The 20181-nt window shown below is 33.5% G+C and overlaps 1 protein-coding gene across 6 annotated transcripts in view; it reads right to left on the reverse strand.

Moving 5' to 3' along the window:
• LOC149563833 (transducin family protein / WD-40 repeat family protein) overlaps window positions 1-20181 on the reverse strand; it is a 233478-nt gene that overhangs the window by 51320 nt on the left and 161977 nt on the right. For 4 of the 6 annotated variants that reach the window (XM_089826960.1, XM_089826958.1, XM_089826959.1 and 1 more), the window contains exon 19: window positions 10249-10325. The exons of the other annotated variants lie outside the window; for them this stretch is intronic. In XM_089826960.1, coding sequence (XP_089683086.1) covers window positions 10249-10325 — 77 coding nt within the window. The remainder of the gene's footprint in view (window positions 1-10248; window positions 10326-20181) is intronic. 6 annotated transcript variants of the gene reach the window in all.

Genomic DNA, 20181 nt, shown 5'->3' on the forward strand with positions numbered 1-20181 from the left:
AATGCATCCAGGAAACCATCTATTGTGCTATTCAAACTTATACACATACTCCAAGTTGCTGGCTTTAAAAAAAGAGAGAAAAAAGAAAAAGATACTCAGTCCAAGTTTTGGTTTCAGAATTTGTGAATATGCACATTGAATTTGTCAGACTTTGGTTACATACGTTCATCACAAGGGTTCCATATTAAAACTTTCTGTACAATACATCATTGCCAATTCATTCAAGAAATAAGAAAATGAAGGATAGTTGGAAAATCGTTATTGGAAGATTATAGAGGATCGGTTACTTTCAACAGGCTATTAGGATGCAGCAAGAACTTATGAAGAATCAATGATTGGTATAGAAAAAACTGCGGGCCTCCACGTTATCAACAATAACAATTATAAAGACTCCAAATCAATAATAAAAAAACAAAAAAGTGTGATAACTATTATGGAAAGACTTACATGGATAATAAGGTCAATAAAAAATGGCACAATCAGAAATATTATACTATCATTATCACCAACTCTAAACAAGAGGTCTTGTATTTCAAAGAACAAAATTTCATGTATCTCTAAGGCAGGCTAGAAGGGATAGATAGGACACAATATGGGAGAAGCCTGTATAAATCCAGCCACCATATCATTCTGAGATGGGTGGGATCGATGTCCGTATAATTGCCTTGAGGTTTGACCAAGATGGATCAAGCATAAGAAGACACAAGAATTATTATTATTATTTAGGTGGTTTGACCTATGGATATAATATGATTTTATACACGGAGAACAAATAAAATCTGAAGAACCAATCTACTAGTATTGACATATTATGTTGTGAGACAACCACATATACCAACCAAGAGTAAGGTAAGGACTTGAAAACCAACCTTGTAAGATGTGAACAAAGACTTTAGGAAGGTAGAGTAATAAGGTATGATTTACAGATAAATGTTCATTTATATTATTTCTTATGTTATTAAATATCATATGATATAATTATAATTGAGAACATATGTGGCAATAAATTATATATATGTATAATTGCATTTGAACATTCATTCATATGATATTGTATAATTTGATATAATGTTGTGAGATTTATTATGGGAGTATGAAAGGTAAAAGATTAAGTATTATGTTACCTTATTTATTTCTATAAAAGTTAGCACTTTGATCTTTTCCTCTGGGAATGTTACTGCAAGAGGGAGATTGGGAGGGAGACTGACATGTTATTAAAGGAAACCTTGAAAGAGAGGGAAAACACTGAGGATGTTATTCAGTTAACCTTCAGTGATCTCGACCTTATTGATTGAGAGGAAGTAATTGATAGCATAATTTTAGTGATAAGGAAGTATGAAATGGGAATGTCAATTCAATGAATAAGAATGTACATTTACTGTCAAAATAAGATATTCATATTAACTACCACCTTAAACAAATCAAGAGCGAAAACTTTATTTCAATTAATACAAAAGGAGCTAGGCATCATGGGCCCATCTTTTGAGAGAAAACTTACTAAGGAGAGGGGTCATCACAATGGTAGCTGAGATAGCAAATATGTGATTCAGTTGAACAACATTTGGTCAATAGGGTACATATACATTGAGATCACAAATAGATTACAAGCTTACTCCTAAAGCAAATTGGAAGAAATTTTCCAACTCCATAAAATAAAATGAGTGGAAATTATACATTGTAGGGTTAATAATAATAATCAATGTTACATTCCCACTTAAATCATCTAAAAAGGGGGAGATGTCAAGGAAGGGGAATCATTAGAGTTTCAAATCCGAATCATCATTTGATTTGTTGCATATGGGTTTTCATTAAAGTAGCTTGTATCAAGGATGTGTAGATAAGTATTCTTCTCTTTCACATTCATCTACTTATTGCAGTCTCTCTCCTATTTGTAATTCTATACATACTAAATATGTTATTTGCCTTGATCTTCTTCTTTTTTCTAAGGATGTTCTTGCAGGAAAAGAAGGCTGGTACTTTACACATGCTACCAAAATATTGTGTAGACTCAATCTTATGATAGTAGCTCGAAAGAAGCTGTGATCTAAAATTCATTAGTCATCTGATGATCAAACTGGATAAAGTAAGGCTCTTAAAAAGAGAATATTCTTGATGATGATTAAGAGTGAGTCTAACACTTCTTCAAAGGCAATATAAGAGTTCAAAAGGTTGATATTGAGAGGGAGTCTAAAAATACATGATGTGACTGCATGATTTTAAAATAGGCCTACCCATGTATACATCATGAGGAAGCAAAAACTTGTCACTAGAAAGTCAAAAGATTGATATCAAATTCAAAGGGAGTTTCATAGACACCCTTAGGCAAAGAGAGCTCTAAGGGAGTAACTAGAGGACCTGAATTCCCAGGATCATTGTTTAGAGGGAGAATTTTTGAGGTGCAATCCTTTGTGAATGATATCTTCTCTATGAGAAGCCTAAGTGAAACTCCTTGTAACGCATTCCTCTCTAAGAGAAAATTAAGGTGAAAGCCTTTGTAGCAGCCCCTAACTAGGTTCATGGTGATTACTATTTCACATATGATATGTAATGAAAGGCGAGGATTTTTCATTGACATATAGAAACAGAAGGTAACCATTGTAAGGTGACGACCTTATAAATGCTAGACCTGTTATCATGACAAACTTCATTAAGTTGTGGTCCCAAAGTGTTGCAAGTCGTGATAATGAACGAATCAACCAAAAGGTAACTATCGTAAGGTCACGACTTTATCAATAGTTGATCTATCTCCTAACACCAAAATGTGTTGGACCAAGTGTTATCATGGTTCTTCGGGCTAGATTTTGCCGGACACCTTGATAACCAACTTATCATGGTTCTTCGGAACAGATTTTGTACAACACCTTGATAATCAACTCATCATGGTTCTTCAAGCCTGATTTCGCTAGACACCATGAAAATCAATTTGTTATAGTTCTTCAGGCCGGATCTTGCCATAGACCACACTTAAGGTGGTGTTCAAATCTTGTATAATAATTACTTTAATTCGCTCTTTGCTAAAGAGGAAGTGTTGAGAAATTTAGCCTCACAGTGAATTGAAGCAAACTCCATACGTGATATATATTAATATATATGTGTGTGTTGATGGATTTATGTTGATATCCGTAAATATGCCATTCCAAGAATATCACATTAAGATGATATATCTCCATATGCTTGAGAGTGTATTGTGTTCCATGACAAATCCTCCCTAGCTAAGAGGGAGTGCTAAGATTATAGCTTCAGTCGGATTGATTTAATCGTAAGCTACAATGTTGATATATATCATATATATAATATTATAATTATACTACATATATATAATATTATAAATATATATTATATTTTATATATATATAATATATTATACATATATATTATATATAATACATATGTTATAGTGTGATTATATTGTTAATATATATTAACTAATAATGATTAAGCATAGAGACATGTCTCTTCATAAGACATGTCTCCTACTCTTATATTTATAAGAGATTCGGATCTGCATTTGGAACACACCTATAACAATGGCAATGTAATTACATTTGCAGAAATCGATCCATGTTACTCAACAGTTCCTACCTATAATCGGTGATCTTTGGTATGAATATTTTAATATGAATTCATGCCATAATAACTACGATCACTTATCACTGAATTAGATATAATTTATGATATAACATATATACACATACAGTTCCCTATTTCTCGGAAAAAGTATACTGTTTTATACTGTTGATTCATTATTAGCTATATTCAAATATATTGCTGCTTCATCATCATTATTTCCATTCAGATATATAACTGATTTAATATTTTTAATTATATTTAGATGTATTGATGATTCATTATATAGAACTTGGCCTAATATATAGCCATGCAGAATATGTATCTTAGAGTGTGCATTTAACTTCTGTAACTGATCATGGTACTTGAAACAGTGTTAGTTGCAGGGGGGGAAATGATGATGATGTCACCTTCTAAGCACGCCACCTCATGTTTGACTAAGGAGTCCAATGGGACCAAAGGGGGACAAAGAAGCTGCTTTTAGGCTTAGAATAATGGACTTTCCCTGCACCCCGCTGCATACTTCTTATATCCCTTACTTCGTGAGGAAAACAGTCATAGGAAACCATACTAGGCATGACACCTCATCTGTATGGCAAGTTCCACATGAGGCCAAAGGGGATGGTACATCCGCACTTGGCCCTAGGATTGGGGGCCTCTCCGGCACCTCATTAAATCGTTATACCTTACAATCTGAATGATTTGATGTCTCAAATCTGATTTGAGAAACCTACTAATTTGATATTTTAATATTTATTTCTAAAGCATGTGTCTACTTATAACTCATGATTGTAGTATTTTCCTAAATTTTTTGCAAGAATACTTACTAAGTCACAAAGGTATTTGTCAGTCCTTTTCTTATAGTAAATTAGAGGAGACATTAATACAGGTAATTTGGGCAGATTGCATTCTTAAGAATATTGACATATAGTTATCATCTCCTTAATGAATTGGTCGTCATAATGATTATATTTGGTCTTTGACAAATCAGTAATTTCCTCATGTCATTGGTAAGTTTAGTCATGTCACCACCTATTTATACATCAATGGGGAACTATACAATAATCTCATTCATTCAACTAAGATATTAAATATCTTCTTGACATTAGTGATCATGATTCTTCAATCTGATGTGAAGCACACAACTTTGACATTGATGACAAGATATAACAATCTGTTGAATGCCCTTGACATCAATGACAATATTTCCAATATCCAATTCTGCACATACATACATATATCAATGACAATATTTCCAACATCCAGTTCTGCATACATGTTCATCCATAATTGGTTCAAAATTACAAACATATCATAATAATAAGTTAGAAGTGTGATACTCATATCTCCATAATTGCCAATTAAACCAATGAATCCACTGCATTTAGCCCTTCACTTAGGACTTTGCAAAAAATAATCAAGCTGAGCTTCTTGCTTTCTCAACTTGGAAAAAACCACTCCTCAAAGCTTTGCCAGATTGAAAAGCAGATTAAAGTATATTTTAGATGTAAGAAATACCACATGTGTAGATGTGGAAGATTTTCTGTAGTGAAACAAATTTCCATTCACAAAATACTCTTGATATTTATGGGTATTTGGGAGTCTTTCAGCTTTTTGCTCAAATTGATGGACTGGATTGGTGTGGAAAAGAAATTTGGTCGAAAAACTGTGCCAAAAGTAGGAGCCTTCACTTGGTTGGCAACCCATGCCCACATCTTAACCTTGGATGAATTTGTGAGAAAAGCTTTATGAGTTCAATGTCGATGTGTGCTTTGTACAAAAGACATGGACAATGGCATGCGACACAATGTCCCAAATTTTTGGTTAACTAATTATATTTGAAGTTGCAAATTTCTAAAATATTAAAAGGATGACTTATTAAAATAAATAACATTAAAAGCCAATTTAATTAAGCTTCCCAACTTAATCAAGAAGCTATGCCATAAGTGGAGATTCTAGAAAATTCACCAAATTGTAATAAAAGGAGGCTTTTGGAATGCATTTGGCATGTTCAGATATTATGAAATTTGTTAACTGATCTTTTGCATTGAGGAATTGCTGAGGACGGAAACCTTCAGTGATCAAAAGAATTTGACGAAAGCCTAGATCTTCCTAGGAGTGGATTCGCGATAGACCAGTAAAGTGTTTGTGCATTTAGGAGTCCGCAATGGTAAATCTGAATTCATTATGCATAGTGATAGACCACTAAAGTGTTTGTGCATTTAGGAGTCCACAATGGTCGCGGAAATTATTAAGTTGTTACGTTTTCTTGTTTAAGGGAATTTTATATTTGATTTCAAATTTTTTTGTATTAGCGGCAAATTTGTCATAGTTGAATTCCAATTAATTGGAACTACTTAATCTATCTGGAGTAAAAAGGGATTTAGTTTATTTATGTTATTCTTTTTCCTTTAGATTACACTTTGTTTAAAAGTGGATATATGGCCCAAAAGTAGAATAATATTTCACTTCTCACATTTGAATTAGGAATTTTGGAGCAAAATCCTCCAAACCCTTCGTGAGCAATTTAGAGATTTGTTCATTGTGAGAGCTATGCTCATGCGATCAACACGAGAGTAAGCTAATTGGTTTCGGAGCGGAAAACTCCTCCTTTGCCAAGCATTTCATTGCTATTGGCATCTCCATTATTTTGTGACGCCTGTTCCTGTTTCAGCTCATTTGGTTGTGAGGTAGTCTTTTTAATAGTTATGGCTCATTTTGTTTCCATTTTTTATCTATGTTACCCCGAGCTTCCGGGACGGGGGGACGAGGAAACGGGTTTCCGGAACGGTTTTTTTTGGGCTGAAATAGGTGACGGCAAGGGATGGCTATATATATTGTTGAAAGACATTTTTAGCTAGCCGATTTTATAGCTGACCTGAGCAACTTAATTTGGTGCTGCGTTTCAGCACCTTTGTAATTAATTGCACTAGGATTTGAAACCTTCATTTTGGGCCATTATAACTTGGCCATCATTTCAAGGACGACTTTGCATGTTTGATATGTGTAAACCCTATATTTATGTTTTTTGGATAGCAGACTTCTGGGCAAGTCGAGTATCAAAATCTGCATATCCATCTCTATTTTATCTCAAAAATAGTAAGGAAGGTTGTATTTCAAGACTGAAATTTCCAAGGCAGATATTAAGTTTATTGTATGTCTCTAAACTTATAATATAATCTTAAAAACTGTCTTTAGTTGATAAACTCAGATCTGATTCTGACATAATATCTAAGTTGTAATTGACGTATTTGAATGCAAATAAATATTCAGAATGTTTGTGCCCTACTTTATAATATTTGTTATCTTTTCCTAGCATCCCTATTTGAAGATATTACACTATAACAGTTTCAAAAGATGAAACTTTAGCATAAAATATTTAGCTAATCATGAATAACAGCTATGTAAAGTAGAGTGTGAAATGTTTTCTCTATTGTACCCCTGGGAAAACAATAAAAGTATTGTATATTAACAATTTAATAGTGAAATTTTCTGGGCAGATACTAAGATTATTGTTTGTTTCTAAGCTCGGATTACTGTTATGTTTCTAAATATTTAACTAATCATGAACAACAGCTAGGTAGAGTGTGATCTAATATTTTCTCTAGGGGAAAACAATAAAAATTGCATATCACTAGTAATGTTTTTTTTAAGTTGAATTTTATTTTAAAATTGGAAACTTCAAGCAGTCCCCAGGACGGATAGGAAACAGCTACGGAGTCCCGGGGACGGTCAACACCATTTGGAAACGCGTTGACCGTTTCTTAATTTTCGGGGACGAGTTTTTGATTTTTTTGCTTGGGTGGGGACTGCTTGAAAATGTTTCCGGCTGTCCCCAAGTCCCCGAAACGGGAACGATTTCCGAAACTCAAGGCTTAGGGCAGGAAACGCGTTTCCGGGTAACATAGTTTTTTATCATTTTATAGTTGGACGATGAGAACTAGTGTTACCCTCTGTTTTCATAACTTAATTTGGTCCAGTTGGGCAGGACCAAGTAATTAGGGTCTTTTATGTGTTTTAACTTAGAAGTTTGTACTGTTATGTTAGTCGTTTTTACCTACAACTTGTAATTTGATTTCTATTGGAATTTTGGATAGTTTGCCCCTATTTGGGAAAAGAGTTTTAATTTCGTTGATTTTCAACAACCTTCATTTTTTAGCAATTTTTACACCGCCTCATTTTGCGTGCCACAAAACCTTTTTGGGTATTTCTTGGCACCAATTTTGATCGTAGATTTCAAATATAAGCTAGGTTTCTAATTCGACCATGTTTTCACGAATCCATACTCCCAACAACATTCTCGATGGAGTGAGTTTTTACACTTGGTGTTTCTTGTTTTATCATCCAAACCTTGTTCAACATTGATTTAGCGTGGATGGTAATGCCCACACATTAGCGCATGTGTATGACAAGATCTTGCAAGACCCAAACTCCCAAATTTAGGTCGGTCAAAAGATTGTTCATTTGGGGTTGGGTTGGGAAAATGCATTGCCTATGGGCACTCATCATGTTGAGTAGCATGGGTATGTAGGGTAGATGTGTGGAGTGGCTTCTCTCGTAGACCCCAACCCGGAAGTGGTTGACTAGGTAACGTGAAGAGGTTTTAAACAAGTGATAACCAAATTAGTAATTGGGTAGAAAAACTTAATGATAAGACAAGAGAATACTTGTATTGTATGTGGCCTCTCGAGGGAGTTGATTTACCACACTATACAAGGGCATGGTGTGTGGCCTCTTGTTGGAGTTGATTTACCATAGCAGTATAGCTAGGGCTTTCTGATGCCAAGCAACTTACATTGTACTAGAGTCCTTCAATAGTAATCCCATAGTGTTTGACCAGGACTTGGTGTACTGCATTGTCTCATGATCTTGGTTTCAGTCCTTTGTTCTTCTCAGCATGAGTGTTAGCCTTGGATGATTGTTCTTTGTGTTTGTGGTCAAATCGCTATCTCCATCAACATGTCGGGAGCAAGCCAATAGGTATCACGTGGCTGGGAAGCGTAGCTACCTATACCACTATTGGGGATCGGTCTACAGAGACGGTCTAGTTCCAGTTTGAGACCGGTGTTGGATGTTCACTTGGTACTTCAATATATCCAGAGTTTGTTCCCTTGTGATTTATGCTTTACTTTGGATGATTTTGATATCATGTTTAGATGATGTTTAGTATGTTACTCGATGCATTCCTTTATCATGATAATGTATCTTATTGATTAGCTAATGTTTCTTACCACTACTTTGGATTAGTGATGCTAATGGTGGATTAACATGTTAGATGTTTCTTATTTCATGTGATTTTATTGGGTGGTTCATTGGTAAGAAATATCTCATGAGACAACTCCAACGATCTTGTTAGCGAAATGAGAGTTCTTGTTTGAGGGTATGGTTAGGACCCTTGAGGTCTCATGATGCCATTAAGATTAGGAGGAAAGAAGCAAGGTGTGTCTCTTGATGTTAGGTTCCTCTTCACTATGATGTCACTTATGTTCATGTTTTTCTAATGATGCTATGATTTAGATGGATAGTTGCTACCGTTTCTACTTTCTAGCATATTAAGGTTATTTGCTCTTCTTTCATGCTTTCGAGTGATCACTCCTTAATTTATGTGGTTCCAACACTCCCCGATGTGGAGGTTCTCCTTTAATTCTTGTTCTCATTATATTTTTGTATTTGGTTGTCATCCTAAAGTCGTATGGGACTACAAGATCTCGTGTGGGCAAGCAATTCCTCGTAGAAGGATTCAAAGACTTGTACAAACCTTTACTAACTCGTACAAGCCTGAAATGTCTCTCGCACGATGCGTAAAGAAAGCTCGTACCAAGACCAATCTTGACTTGTACAACACTGATAGGTTCTTTGGTCGTATGGCAAACAATGACTATTTTCATACATTTCAAGAAGATGTGACTTACTAGATACCCTTTATGGTTTCACAACTTACTGGATCAAAACATATCAATTTGAGACCTTATACTTAAGCTATATTTTATATATACGATGATTCATTTGAGATAGGTTCCAACCCTCTAGAAGTTAAGATAAAGATTTCAAGTTTCTTCAGTTGACAGGATTTTAGACTTAGCCAAATTTCAAGATTCAATATTTGTCTTTCAGAATGGCATCCAGTAGATGAAAGGTTGTAAACTTGAGCCCTCGTCTTATACATGACAGTTTGAGGGTCTTTGCTTATTATTCTTGATTATGTTATGGTTAGTTGGGAATGAACCTATATGTTTAACCATGCTAGAAACTTTTACTTTGGGTTTAAAAGGAACATTTGCTTTGGGTATTCTCATGATTTGTGTTATCTTTGATTCTAAGTTGGTAAGTAGTGGCGTTCGGGGATCTTTGGCGTTTGGTTTATGCTAGTCTTTCGCTGCTTTCTTGTGTAAGTAGTTGTTTTATTGCATCTTACCCTTAAAAAAATATATTAGCCTTTGTTTATACTTGTACCAAGGATCTTCAGGCAAGGCATTACATTACATTTGCCACATTCATTTACCTAGCTTCCTTCCTTTTTACATGACAAAGCATATTTCACAATATCTTGAGTATACTAAAGATGCTATCTAAAGCTAACAATTTCAGAATATCAACAAATCAATACATGCAACCCTGGAAGAATAATTTTACTTTCAAAACTACAAAGCAACACAAAATTCTTATACTTTTTAATCTTACTTTAGTAGCAATGTAGAAAAAGATAGTCGAACATTTTTGTTTGGGGATGAACAGCACTCTGAGAAAATGTCAATAATCTGCCACAAAATTAACAAAACTATTAGCCCATACCAATACAATGGGTTCAAAAGAAAAATTCACCATCCTTAAACCAGATAGATTATTGTACCTAAAATATATTGAGTATACCATCCAACAAGTAGATCAATTTAAAATATTTATACAAGAGCTATGCTTGGTGTGCCACGAGAGTTTGATGGGCATCATATATTCTTCAAATTTTCTTGCAACTCTTTCTTTACCACAAGATGAGTGGTTTGCTACATACTCCTCATACTATATAGATTGAATACCTTCATCATTAAAAAAAGCAGCATTCTCAAGTAGTAATTGCATAGATTCATCATACTTGTGTTTGTCTCTAAGGTAAGCTGGAAAACAGAGAAATAACAAAGTAGACACAGTTGTAGGCACTACCCTTCAGAATATACCTATAGTCTTATAGTACACCTTAGATCACAACTTAAGATTCTGCACCATGGATTTCAACAGAACATATAGTTACTGACCTTCCATGTTCTGTAACATTCATCCAAGTATTAACAAAAAATATTATTGAATAATCTTTAAAACACAATTAAGGGACTAATATGCATCTTATGCCAATAGAAAGGGACTCCCAGTTAATAATCAATATACTAAAAGAGGAATATCATAAAATAGAAGCAGAGATACATAACAACAAAATTAAACCTCAACACTAATAAAGCCTTGATCAAGTTACTGAAAGCCTAGTCTAACTTCAAGAACTTCAAACAAGCCTAGGCAGCCTCTTAAAGGCTCTACAGAGATTGACAACCTCCCATCCTCGTAAAAGTTAGATGATCACGTGCCTCTGCTCAGACTAGCTCAAAATATCCCATAGGGAGTTAGGGAAGACAAAACCTATTGCTTTATCACCACTCTGTGAAGAAATGAAGACCAGAATCACAACTTGCCTATGTACCATTCACTAGAGAAACTTGCATTTGGAGAACATTATAGCTTCTGCTATATGATAGGCATGGTACAAATATGTTGTAGGACCAATTAAAAAAATATAAGTTACTTTCTGTATAAGGTCCAACCAAATCCAGGGTGCAAAAGTGTTGTAGGGTCAATTGAAAATTAATAAATATCAGTTGTTCTTTGTATAGGTGTTACCATCATTTTATTTTCATGTATCAATTTTATTTTTGCTGCTTATTATTGCAAGTTTATTGTGTGAGTCTCTCCCTGCTTAGTCAATTATATTCTTATTGTCTCTTTTCACCAATGTTCATTTGGTTTCTACTTTCAAATCACATCAATTTCAGAAGCATATTTTATCTGCAGCAGGCTCTAGTAGAGAAGCTAAAGCAAAATATGAAAAGGCTGTATTGATATTGTTCATTGCTAAACTTTTATTTTTAGTTCACATATGGATATGCATATTAACAATTGGGTACTGAATCGGTTATTATTTCCTAGATGACATTCAAATGGTGTATGTTAAGGTTCTATAATGTTTAAATGACATGCTTTGTGCTTAGTTTCATTTGGATGACATGAATATTTGCTAATTTCAGTGTATATTTTAAAATTTCCCTATATTTATATAGTCATCCATGTTTCCCATCTCCAAATTGGCAAAAGTTTTTGTCATCCTGGAAACTTGGGAGAACATAGTTTTAGATTTTGTCCACTAGAGCACTATCCATTGATATCATTGCCCTTAGAAGTAGATTTAGAACCTTCCAACCCTTTCCCCTTCAATTTTAGTTCACTTCAGTTGTGTCTATTCAAAGAAGTGCGGCATGGTTGCTTGGATAACTTTCCTAAATACACAATAACATCCACTAAATTATTCTACAATTGAGATACCACAAATTCCCTAATTTCATACTACTTTCTTGTTTCCATGCTCATTGTGTTATGTAACATTTCACCGAGTGACCTACTCTATCCAGATGCAGTTTATCCATAATGTGAGTCCTCTTCAATAGTTTAACACTTGAGGACCTTACTTTTACAATTCTAAAGCTCCTCTAAAAGATTCTATTTTTGCACAATGTTTCCAATAATTATACAAAGTGTCCTATACACACCAAATAATGTCCACGTCCAAACCAATACATCTTCCAAACTCAAACCATTTCGGCCATGCTTGCCGAAGAGAACCCTAACTAAAATGAGTTTGGCACATTTTCCCCTAGTGAAGAAAAAATGCTATGTTTCCATTTACACAACAAGAGCTCCAAAAGAGCCAGAGTCCCTACCTTTTGTTTAAAAAGGAGGATAGGCATGCTCTATGTTTTAAGCTTAGGGACTAAAAGATAAAATACTTTCATGCATTGAGGAATTTAACATTGAAGGAACTTTATTATTGAATGTGCTTGAGTTGGAGCAATATTGAGATGCGAGACCTTGGTGATTTGTATAATATTACATATAGACGAATAGGAGATATTTCCAAAAGCCAATGAGAGATGGGTTGATGTAAACCACTATCATCAAATATATGTCCAAGAGTTTGACTTAAGAATTGCATAATTGAATCGCAATATTAAATATAGTTTATATAATATATTATTTATTAATAATTTAAATATAATCTAATACTATGAAAATATTATTTTTTATATTCTAAAATAAAATTAATATTGTGTGAACTATAATATTACATAGAATAATTATTTATTTATTTTTGACATCAAATCATTTACAAATTTAATTAATAACTAAATGAATATTATTTATTTATTACTAAATATATAGTATTCAGAAGTTATACTTAATATTACAAACTGCAATGCAGTACATTTTATTATTGATCTAAACAAACAATTTTAACTATCAACTAGGTTCACTCCTGAGTCCACTGCATTTAAGAGTTTTTCTTAGTTTTTTCAATCGTAAGAATCGGCAATCTTTCTTAACTTAAATTTACAAACCCACAAATTATAGAACTTTCAATAAATACTTCCTCTATTTGCTTGAAAGACCCAGAAATTTGATTATAAAATTTTTGATTTACCATTTGTTAGGTCAAATAAATTTGGAAAATTGGAAATTTATTAAAAATGAAAAAAAAAAAGTACTTTATAGTCTTTATGGAAAGAATGAGACAAATTCTTGTAAACTATGATATCATAAAATAATGTCATGGTATAATAGCTATTTAATAGTGTCGGTGGTTGCTTCTACTTTTATTTGTTTTTCTGATTTTTGGGAAAACTATAGTAGAGTGTTCTAGAAACTCGATGGAGATCCTGAAAGAGAGTGCAGGCCTTCTAAGTTTAGCCCTCTTAGCATTTGTGCACCTCGACCTTGACTTGAATAATGGGTTTCGGTTGGCTCTCTAGCACTCCCATATTTTTAATCCAAGAATTTGCTTTGACTACAAGGAAGAATCTAGCTCTGTAGCTGAAGAGAAATTAGCAAACTTTTGGATATCTCAGTCACAGATTACACACTTTCATGGATTTGCATGTTGAAAGAGTCAAGTCTATCCTCGCAAGTTTTATGTGTCAAATGGCAAAGGAAGGTTTTTGCCGCTCATGAACCAGTCATGCAGGTTAACCACTAAGGGTTTTCCAATGACTTTTACTACAACGGAGGAAATTGGATTTTTCAATTGAAACCATGGCAGTTATTTGGCTTTTGATGTGCCGCTGGCGACTTTAGAGCGCACTTTTAGTCGGCAAAATGGAAAACTCCATTTGAATAAAGGGAAACAATGGTGTTTGAATCTGGACAAAGAACAACTCAAGATCAGGATCTTTTGCATTGTTTGTTACTTTCTCCCTCAGCTACTAAGATAATTAAACCACCTTGGACTTAGCCTTGGAACTATTTTAATGAATATATGAATGCAATGGAACATGCGTTTGTACAAATGGGCCAAGGGATTGGTTTTGCATTGCAATTTGGTGCTCAGAAGGCATCCTAAAAAGATTGGTTTAACCTTTTGCTGCTGCATTTTGTTCATATGTGATGAATTATGAGGAAATGGAGAAGATCGCAACAGAATTAAATGACAATGCCAACGGAAGAAGCTTCCAGCAATAGACCACAGGAGGCTTGGAATTAAATGACAATGCCAATGGAAGAAGCTTCCAGCAATAGACCACAAGAGGCTTGCATAAATGAATGGTAATTATCCAATACAACCCAAGAAAATCCAAACTTTTTAAATCATCTCTCCATTCCTTTAGCATCTGTTATCTCTAGCGAGAACGAAGAAGGGGGAAGATTCTAGAACTTGTTGGAACAATGAAGAACCAAGAAGATTCAAGAACACCACTACCTTTTAATTTACCTAATTTTTTACTTAGGAAAATTGAAATAAACCCCAGGAAATTACTTGTCGGCCAATCAGAAAATAAAAATTTATTCATTGTAATTCATTTTTTAAATCATACCTTAGAAACTTTTGATTATGACTTTGGTTTAGTACATGAAAAGATAAATATTGATAGCTTCGGGGGGCTACTAGGCACATTAGCTCCCTGCCTTATATAAGGCAGGGACTAATAAATTGAAACTTAAACTAAGATAAAAGTTTTTTTTTTTTTTTTGAGTAAAAGGCCTTGAGGCCCAAGATTGTGTTTAGATTTTAAAAATCATTTCAATTGGACACCAAAGATCAGAGATGGATAGGTATCCTTGGTGGAGCCCTTACATAAATATTTCAGAGTCATTTATCCAATTTTAGCACTTGTTTTTTATTTCCAAATTTATAACTTTTCTCTTGATACTTCCTTGTGAATACAACATGAAAATTAAACTTGGCTAAGATAAGGTTGTTAGACTGAAAAGAAGTATGCTTCATAGTAAAAAATGAAAATGAAAATTATCTCCTGTTAACTTTCATTTTAAAATCAAATGGTATAGACGGAAAGGTTTTGAATAACCGAAAATATGTCGCTTATTAACATCAATCTTCCATAATATCAGCTAAATTTGACATGTTTAAAAAGTTCTAAACCAATTTCACTTTAAGAACAAGTGTCTAACTTATACATATCATATTAGCTTGTCTTATTAGAATCTCTTCTCCATCTGCTCCTTTATCAGTGAGATTATATGCTTCTCTATTCACTTCCTTATAAACAATGTTTTATGATTGTTTCTTTGAATTGATCACTGATGGCTAGGGCATATTCAAGTTTAGAATTACGGATCAGGTTTGGGGTTGTCTTTTTCTTAATGCATTGAGGATAATTTGGGAGTCTCTTTCAATAACTAATTTGTTGATACCTATCTCTCTACTTAAAAGTTAAGCCTTCTATCAAGGCCTCTAATTCGGCAAAGTTATTAGACATTACTCCTAAAGGTTTGGCGCATTTAGTTAGGCATGAACTGTTATCTGAACAAATAATACATCATACCTCTAGAGGCCCCATCAAAATTTAACTTTGACCATCCTAAAAGAGGAGGTTCCCATTTGCATTCTTTCCTAGAGATCTTGTTGGATTTTGTGGATATCATTGGTGGATTAATTAGTTTAAACCAATTTGTACACATATCTACATCCCAATCTGACAAGGAACCATCCTCCTTATATGAGTTTCTGAGATTATTGTTAGCTACCTCAATAATACAAGCCTCCAATTTATTAAAAGGGGACGTTAGATCCAACTTTTCATTACAAAAATTATTTTATTCCTTTCTTTCCATAATTCCGAAGAGTATGGAAGAATATATTTTCCATAAATTACTGTAAACCTTAGACCCGTGTTTTAGCCAGCTTTTAAAAACAAATTAATAGGTTATCAGGGAATACAGTTAGCCAATTTGATTTCTTACATAACCAATACCAATAGTTCTTAGCAAAGGGATGGTCATAAAGAAAGCGTTCAAATCTTTCAGATACTTTTTCACAAAGTGGGCATCTAGATGTTCCTTCAAAACCCATCTTTGCGAACCTATCTGCTACTAGAATTCTCTTATGAAGAGTAGCCCAAAGGAAGATACCTATTTGTCGAAGACATGTTGGATCCTGATATAGGTTTAGAGGGATGTCAATCTTATCCAATTGTTGAGAATTTAAAATCTTTTCATACCCTACTTTGACTTTATAATTTCCGTCTTTCGAGGCTCCCCAACTTATCTTATCTTTCCTATCTTTATGGTTCGCCCACCTACTTTTCAAAAATTATTAAAAATGTACTTTTCTTGTAATGAAAGTGGAGTTTCACCTTGGGTTTTCCATTGCGATCCTCCATACTAGTTGTTGTTAATTTTAGTTTTATAACCACTTACATTTTTACCCCACAGAGCTGAAAGAGTGTTTACACTATCTAGAGATGGAAGCCCATCCAATAAATCTTCCCAAAATAAAACATCTTGCCCTAAACCAATATCCCAAGTTAAGTTATTAGTTATTAATAGGCGGCAATTCAACATAAAATTCCAAATTCTTGAACCTTTTGGAGTATTTTTAGTTTTGAACAAAGACAGAGGATTATATTTGTTTAAATATTTATGATATAAAATTTTGGCCAATTTACTATTATGTTCTTTAAACATTTTCCAAATAAGTTTTGCCCCTAGTGCTTCATTTTACCAACTCAATTTTTTTACGCCTAGGCCTCCAAATTGTTTAGGTCTACATATTTTTTCTCATTTTCTCAAAGCTTCTTTTTTCTTATCTCCAATTCCTTGCCAAAAGAAGTTTTTAAGTTTAGAGTATAATTTCATTTATACACCTATGTGTAAGGGAAGATATGACATATGATATGTAGGGATGGCTGAATATACTGGTTTAATCATAGTCATTCTACCAGCTTTAGTTCATAAGTGTCTAACTTCCCCTTCCCTACATTCATAAGAATGTTAAGTCCTTTTTTGGTTGCTAGCCAGTCCTTTAACTACTCTAAGTTTAGCTAAGAATTTCTTTCCTCTTATTCTGCTTTTTTTTTCCATATATTGAATGCTCTAAACCTTGTAATTTTGTTGTAATTCCAAGATTGTCTAGACTTTTACTAACATTCTGCACACTTGCAGCAATAGATTCATCTTCTATTTTATTTGAATGTATTTTTTCTGATTCTTTCATAATTTTGTTATTAAATCCTCTATCATCCTCATCCATTACTCTACCTATTGTTTTCTTAATTTGACTATTTTTATCATTTAGTTCATTTATATCTTGCTGAAATTGTTCTAATTCCCGAATCTTGAACTCCTCACAATTTTTGAACTTTCGTACTTTGTTCCTATTAAGATTATCCAAGCCCTATCTATCCTGTATTTCCTCTTGATTTATCAAATTCAGATTCCCTTAAAAATGTCCCCACCTCAATAAGAATATATCTACAATCTCCTTCTCTATTCTCTACTTTTTCTGAGGAAGGTGAATTAGATTTCATTTCCTTTTGTTTTACACTATTATACTGTGTTAATGTTATTGTATCTGACTATTTAACTTCCCCTATTTATACTGAATTGCCTATCACTATGTTTTTATCTGATATTGATTCACTATTTCCCTTAGTATATGTTAAACTGTGTTTTGCCATATTATCCTCTAAATCCTCATCTTCAAATTCTTCACCATCTTTCCTTCATCACTTCTTCATCTTCTTCTTCAACATCGAGATCCTCAAGGAAGTCTTCTTCATCAAAGTCAACTTCATTCAAAGGAATGGGAGGGGACTCAAGTCGATCCTCAATACATACTTTGTTCTGTGTTGTTTCCTAAGCTTCAGTTAATTTATTCTAAACATCTTTTGTTCTAATTGCACTCTTTTCAAGATTAGAAGTAAATTTTTGCTCCTTTTTCCCTTCTTTTCCTTGCTGGTTACCAATCATGTTTTCTTCTTCGAAAAAATGTCTACCTCCTATTGGCGTTTGCCAGAACTTATATAACTTCGATTCTTTTTTGATTTTCCTTTTTCAAATTAGTAGCCTCGTGCCTTTCTGTTTCTTGAGTTTCCTTTCCTACATTTCACGACTTCTACATTAACTAAAATTTGATTGATATCTTTTATACTGATCTCCTATTCTAACACCCTAGGTTTTTTTCTCTTTTTTGGCATGATCTCCACTCTATCTTTATCGCGTACATTGGATGCTTCATCCTGACTAATTGTCCCACAATTCCTTATAAGTGTCTCTACTTCTACTGGATTATCGATAATTTTTTGTTTTCCTTGCTTGAGTCTCCTTCTGATTTGGATTTTTGGTTTTCAATTATCCTATCTCCATTAGTTGTTTCTTCCTTATATATATGCTTATCATTACTCAACAGTTGCTGCTAATTTAGGCAGGTCTTATAAGTATCTTGCCATAAGATGAGTTGGTAGCAAATGTCATTGTAAACTAGTATAATGTCCTCTAATAGTTTGTTATCTATTTTCCTTAACATCTTCAGAGTATGTATTTTGACCAAGGTTGCACGGGTATGTGGGTATGGGAACGGGAATGGGTACAGGTACGGGTACGCATATTTTTCAAAATAGGGGATGGGGGTACGTGCGTATGCCCAATTTTTTTCTATATAATTAATACTTTATAGAAAATATAAAAATCAAAATATATGTCATGAGTCATGACATTGAGCATTCAAAACAAGAAATTTGAAAATATGAGCCATAACTCAAATTATATATATATATGCTATTGCTGAATGTTTAATGTTTAAAGTATTTTTCATAATAGGGGATGGATGTACTTGGGTATGTCCAACTTATTTAAAAATTATACTTTTATACTTATAAAAATTCTGAAATTATGAGTCATGACAATGGTTTTTCAAAACAAGAACAGTGATAAAGTTTGCAAATGTAATGTATTGTTTTCAGTTTCAGATTTGCTATATGTTTGAAATAATAATACATGATAAATGCTTAGATGCATAACAAAGAAGGCAGACTTTAAACATGAACAAGAAGATCCTAAATCATATGACAATGACATATTGCAAATGATAAACTTATGACTTCAACGGTGATAAAGTTTATTGTTGATGAGTATCAAAGTTTCAAACTGATTTGGTATTGAATTAAGTTTGATAAACAACAAGCTAATACAAAAAAAGAAAAAGACCAAAAAAAAAATCAGAATCTTAATCAAGGTCCTTAGCTATGATGCTCTCCACTGAGTACCCGGTACATGGGATACGTGTACCTGGTACTTGGGTACGTGGGTATGAGTACCAGGGGTGTGGGTACGAGTACCCATGCAACCATGATTCTGACGCTTACATTTATGCATTGTTTCAATATATTTATAGTTTCATCAATTCTGGAATTTCTAGGTTTTCTTTTTCTAAAACTACCACATCCTTTTCTAGTTCTTCCAAATCCGTTGCAATACCACAATGATTATTATTATTGTTGTTCTTGTCATATGATTACCTCTGATTTGATATGCGAGATATTTTTTCTACTCCTATCACTCCTAATACCTGACTAGGTCTCTGAGTATGTTGCTCCTTATTATTGATATTCTCATTTTTTATATTCTCTATATGATGTTGTTTTTCTTTTGCTATTTCTACATCTTCCTCAATTGTGGTAGTTAATCCTTTTTCTACTATTTCCCCTTCCTCAAGGTCTTCTTTTGGAATGCATATTTTTACTAGACAGCCTAGGTCTTGAAGTCCCTATGTTTTCCTAATGTGGCTGTGAGTAGGTTGCTGAGGGATGATCTTCCAAAATACTTTGAGATTTTACTATCTTGCCCTGATTCGAACTTGCAAAGGTTGGGAAATCCAATATCATATTCAAGTTTTTTTTCTCTATGTCTGAATCTGGCATTGTTACCATCCCTCTCTATAAGGATTATTTCTTGAATATGACCTTCGTATTTAGCTAGTTGTATGTTATATATAGATGATCTATTAGTTATTATCTTAATAGGTTTGAAGTCTTGATGGTTTGGTTTGATTTGCACTAAGATATTTAA

This window comes from Cupressus sempervirens, chromosome 4 (genome assembly GCF_028749045.1).
Source record: "Cupressus sempervirens isolate cs-2001-9-10 chromosome 4, ASM2874904v1, whole genome shotgun sequence".
In the NCBI taxonomy this organism is placed as follows: Eukaryota; Viridiplantae; Streptophyta; class Pinopsida; order Cupressales; family Cupressaceae; genus Cupressus; species Cupressus sempervirens.